The sequence below is a fragment of the Pteropus alecto genome, unplaced genomic scaffold, assembly GCF_000325575.1.
Source record: "Pteropus alecto unplaced genomic scaffold, ASM32557v1 scaffold35, whole genome shotgun sequence".
NCBI lineage: Eukaryota > Metazoa > Chordata > Mammalia > Chiroptera > Pteropodidae > Pteropus > Pteropus alecto.
In genome coordinates, this window is record NW_006437828.1 from 13,126,835 (window position 1) to 13,132,040 (window position 5,206).

At 54.1% G+C, this 5,206-nt stretch overlaps 1 protein-coding gene across 1 annotated transcript in view; it reads left to right on the forward strand.

Moving 5' to 3' along the window:
- Nucleotides 1–5,206, forward strand: part of CSMD1 (CUB and Sushi multiple domains 1) — a 1,232,804-nt gene that overhangs the window by 1,091,886 nt on the left and 135,712 nt on the right. The window contains exons 37-40 of the mRNA XM_015591800.1: nt 440–535; nt 2,884–3,087; nt 3,900–4,024; nt 4,373–4,469. Of these exons, the coding sequence (XP_015447286.1) occupies nt 440–535; nt 2,884–3,087; nt 3,900–4,024; nt 4,373–4,469 (522 nt within the window). The remainder of the gene's footprint in view (nt 1–439; nt 536–2,883; nt 3,088–3,899; nt 4,025–4,372; nt 4,470–5,206) is intronic.

The window sequence follows — 5,206 nt, forward strand, 5'->3', positions numbered from 1 at the left end:
CGCCAGCGCCCCGGCCTCACCTGCACTTCAGAGGGTGGAAGATGCCTCTCACAGGGGTGTCCCCAGTCCGGCTCTGGATTCAGAGACGTTCCCCTAATGTTAAGTAAAATCTTAGCAAGTAATTATTAGATGAAGTTCATTCCGAATCAGTGATTCACCAAATTCTTATATTTCCCATTTATCCGTTATTAGGCCTATTATCAGTGCTTTCTTCAAAAGAAGCATGCATGCGATAGTGATTAAAATAACATTTTAATAGGGAGTAAAAGCAAGAACAGACGTTTCAAGGTATTTTTGTAGAAACGTTGTGTTTGGGTCCTAAACCCCAAAGCAAAGCTTTATGACGATTCAGCTGCTACAGGGGAACTGTTGGCCGGGGCGTCATCCACCTCAGCGATGCGCACTCCGGGCCCCACGTGCCATCTCTTACCTTCCCCAGGGGAAACGCTGCCTTTGGCGACGTCGAATCAAATTCTGCTCAGATTCAGCGCGAAGAGTGGGGGGTCGGCCCGCGGCTTCCACTTCATGTACCAAGGTGAGTGTCACAGCGCGTCACTGGCTCCTGACAGGACACAGACCTCTGTCCCCAGGTCAGGCCTTGAGAGTGCCTGAGTTGCATTTGGGGCATTTAAGAAACTGAGAGCATGCAGATATCTATAATAAAACTATGTAATAAAAATATTGAAATTCTTAGTTTGACACCTAAATATATTTCTACTACATTGACCCAATAAAACTTCATTTATCCGGCATACACAGGAAAACAAATATTGATCAAATTACTCGCATACAGCACTGCACATTTTGCACAATGATTTCCTGCATGTTATTTTTTATCTAATTAAGTAAGCTAGTTTGTAATAGTTTAGATTTTAGTAACTGCTCCAATGAAATACATATAAAATAAATCACACAGTCCCAAATCTTACCACAAAAACTAATTGAAGATAGTTTAACAAAACCAAGCAAAACTTAAAGTTCATGCATCGTATCACTCTAAAAACTTATTTTGTTTGTGTTCTATTGACTTTTGCCATTTTGACACCTTTATATTTATTTTTGAATTTGAAGCTTATTCAAAATGGTTGCGATTGCTCGAAGTTTCCGAAAAACAGGGATGTTTTCCCTATTTATGGGTCACCTCTGTTTCGCATGTTCCTCAACGTGGCCTTGAAGCAGGACCACGCGGCCGCCGACACGCTCGGAAGCCCGGGGCCCGGTCTGGCTCCGAGGTGTGATGACTCCAGAGACGAGCCGTGCGCGCTCACTACGAGGCAGCGCTTCGATTTTCTAGGTCTCGCTTTTGCTTGCAGCGAGAGACGCTCCTGGCCCGTTAAACATTCCTCTCAGACGCGGAGGTCGGCGTCCTAGCAATGGCTTCCTCCTTAACGAGCACGGCCCCAGCGAACACGCCTGGCCACGTCACGTTTTCCGGAAAGTTGTGAACGACAGTCTGTAACATTGTCCTCCTTGTAGGAATCTCACGCTGCAAAACCCATGCCCTCAACACACGTAACTGTAAAAACCCTTCCGCGTTCAGCAGCCCAGCGGTTTGAAAGTCACGGAAGGAGGGCGAGGATGACATTTACAGGCGTGTAAGAGGGAAAACATCTCTAATCCCATCTGAGTAGCAGCTGCTTGGACGATGATGCTATTGAATCAGAGTTACATTGTTCTAAATTATACCTGTTGTGGAAAGATAGATAATCAAACCGGTATTTTAAACAATAGACTTCATTGCAGAGTGGTAGGTTTAGGTAACTTACCTCTTAGCCATTCCTAATTTTCTTAAACTAAATTCTATGTTACATTTTGCAAAAGCAGGCTGGCAAAACAAAGTGAATTGGTGTGACGTGTAAAGAAACTGGACCACTTGGGTTAAGTACATGTCCATCCTGGAGAAATCAGTTACTGGCATTGTCTGCCTTGAAAGGAGGCTTCCTTTGATTTTTTTGTAAATAATAGAAAATCAGTCAGAGCATCAGATAGAGCATCTGAGGCAGATGACCCAATGTGCATCCTGTTTTCAAATGTCACTCTTAGAAGTCATGGTTTTTAAAATTATGTTTCTTTGTTTAAAGTAACACAGTATCATTAAAATGCATAAAGTACAGAAAGGGAGACAGAAAAGACAGTTTTTTACAGAGAAGTACATTTTCCTTGTACTTAAAAATACCTACTGGTTCTCGATATTTCATGAAGTTCCAATGTGCTTCATTTCCTTGCTTTGTACCTATCGTGACTTTATGCAAAAATTGGTGTCTTTGTACGGAAGCTGAGCCCTTCGGAGCTAACGAGCGGGGCCGTGCGTGCGACCACACACATTCAGGAGGACCCCGGCCAGTTTCCACCGTATGACAAGTTCAGTGGAACGGGCCTTCTGAGGGACAGCGGGCACGTGGACATTGGCGAGGGCTGGCCCCCGTGTGTGGGAACGTTCTGAACAGCGCTCCTGTGCCGTGGGGAGACCTGTGTTTAAAGCCTAAGCTTGCAGGGGACTTTCCGACTGCCCGGGTCGCAGGGTGTGTGGCCCGTGTCAGCAGCCACTCTGTTAGAGACACGGGTCTGTTTCCAGCAGTGGGACCCTGCTGTCTCCTCCGTGTCTCCTCCCAAGTGCCCCCACCTAGACCGAGGCCCCCGAGTGTGCGTTTCCCACGGTTCTTGGTGTCTTCAGTAACGTGGGCTTCACCCTCCCGTGTGCCAGCAGTGAGCGACGCGTACAGTGTGGCCCCCCACCCCCGCCGCCTTGCACCCCTCCTGCGACCTGGGCGGTGTAAGCGCCGTGGGCGGGGCTTGTTCTCCCGTGACTGGCCCGTCCCACCGGGCGCGCCCGAGTCCTTCGGGATGAAGAGCCGCCGGCCGTGTTGTGTGTTTTGCCTCCAGCCGTTCCCCGCACCAGCGACACGCAGTGCAGCTCCGTCCCCGAGCCCAGGTACGGGAGGAGGATCGGCTCCGAGTTCTCGGCGGGCTCGATCGTCCGGTTCGAGTGCAACGCGGGGTACCTGCTCCAGGGCTCCGCGGCCGTCCGCTGCCAGGCGGTGCCCAGCGCTCTGGCCCAGTGGAATGACACCGTCCCCAGCTGCGTAGGTGAGTGGCGTCCCGCGGCAGTGGGCGCCGCCGGTCAGTGCTGCGTCCCGCCCCTAACCTGTCCCACCCAGAGCCTCTGCCTCCTCGGAAGCGAGCAGCAGCCCCAGCGCTGGGGACGGCGGGGTCTCGAGGACCCGCTCGTCACATTAACGAGCGGGAGACGCGTTTCCTCCTCAAAGCGCGTCACGCGCGGTCGGCTCCCGCGCCGCGGGCCCACGGCGGAGCCTCGTCTGGAGGGAAAACAGTCATGTTGTTGATTTGCCTGTCGTCTGTGTCATGCCCTTTTAATGAACGTGTCCTGGTGAGGGTTTGAGACGTGACAGGTTAAGCGGCCCGAACGACAACGACATTGTTAGCTGTAGTTTATTTGCTTCATTTGCTCAGCGCTCGAGTTCGCGTGTAGGTCACAAGCGTCTCTTCGCCCTGGACGTGCTCGCGCTCGCTGTCACTGTCACCCGGAGCCCGCTGCCGGCTGCCTGCGGCCGTGAGCGCTCGCGCAGCTCCTTAAACGCGCAGGGGAATGACTCTGAACAGAATTCACTGCGGAGACGCCGTGTCCTTTCAGAGACCTGGAGAGAGGTCTTTGCAGACACGAGATCTGCGCCTTAGCGGCGTAGTAAATAGGAACCAGTGGCATTGCCAATTTAAAGGAGACTAAATCTGACCTTGGCCAAAAACTGCCACATAAAGTATCACGGTCCACGTAAAATGTCTGTTGAGAGGATCGCCCAGCAGGGGAGCACGGAGCATGGAGCCCCAGGTTCGAGTGTCCCCCCCCCCCGTGTCGGTTGCTAAATGCGGCTGTGTCTTAGTCCCCTGCAGTGGCAACTTCACTCAGCGCAGAGGCACGCTCCTGTCGCCGGGCTATCCCGAGCCCTACGGCAACAACCTGAACTGCCTGTGGAGGATCGCGGTGACCGAGGGGTCGGGAATTCAGGTGCGTCCTGCGGCCGGAGGCTCCGATGCCACGCGCTCAGCCAGGGCCGTGCGTTTCCTTCCTTCTTTCTCGTCGTGGTTAAATACATGAACCGTGACCTGTTTCTCTCTCCTTACTATTTCTATAGTGTCCGTCATCACGTTTTTACCTTTGACATTAAAATAATGTGTTTTTAGAATGTACAGTCTGTCAAAAGTGCCGCTGGCAGAAATCGTGGGACGTCCTCGTTCGATTTACTTGGGTTTCGCCTTTCTCTCCCATGCATGTTAATCGCATGAAAACCTCACGATTAGGCTGATCGCTTCGAACCAGAAATTCATTTTTTCACTGAGTATCATTGCTCGCCAGATTCAGGTCATCAGCTTCGCCACGGAGCAGAACTGGGACTCCCTGGAGATCTACGACGGGGGAGACGTGACCGCGCCCAGACTGGGGAGCTTCTCAGGTCAGCCGCCCGGCCCAGCCCCGTGGTCAGCCCAGCACACTCACGACACGCGCCGAGCGAAACGCTCGGAGACGTTTGTGACAGCACCGCGTCCACGCAGCGGCGTCTAGTGGGCGCCTCGGTGGGAGAGCGCGGCCAGCGGGGAAGGGAGAGGGCCTGGTCCCCGGGAGCAGGGGCCCGGGCCCAGGTCAGAGGCCACTATGGGTCAAGCCCAGGCAGCCTGGGGATGGAACCATTCAGCGCCCGTGGACACAGTGGGAAGTCGTCACAGGAACACTAGTTTTGTCGGGGTTGGAATGAATTTTAAGAGTTCGCGTTGGCCGACTCTCCTTTTCCCACGCACTGTTGCAGGTGTTTGGCTCAGGTGGGGACCAGGCCGGGGCGCGGTGGAGCAGGGAGGTGGCCTGCACGGTGTGTGGGGCGGGACCCAGGGCTCAGTAGCAGATGCAGGATGACGTGGGCCTGGGAGGGAGGGAGGGACGTGGGGAGGGAAGGGCGAGCTGGGCCCGGGCCGGCCGCGCTGGGCGAGGACCGACAGCAGTGTGCGCTCAGGGCTTGGTGTGACCGCAGACGGGACCGAAGGTGCGAGCGTGCGTGCACGTCACAACACGGCATGTCCTCTGCCTCTGCCCGTGGAGAGGCATGAAACAGCCGTGTGGCAGCGCCGGATCCGCCCGGTGCCCATGCGGGGTTCTCAGCGCCCCTCCTGGGGGCGGCGGGCTCCGAGGCCGCGGCGC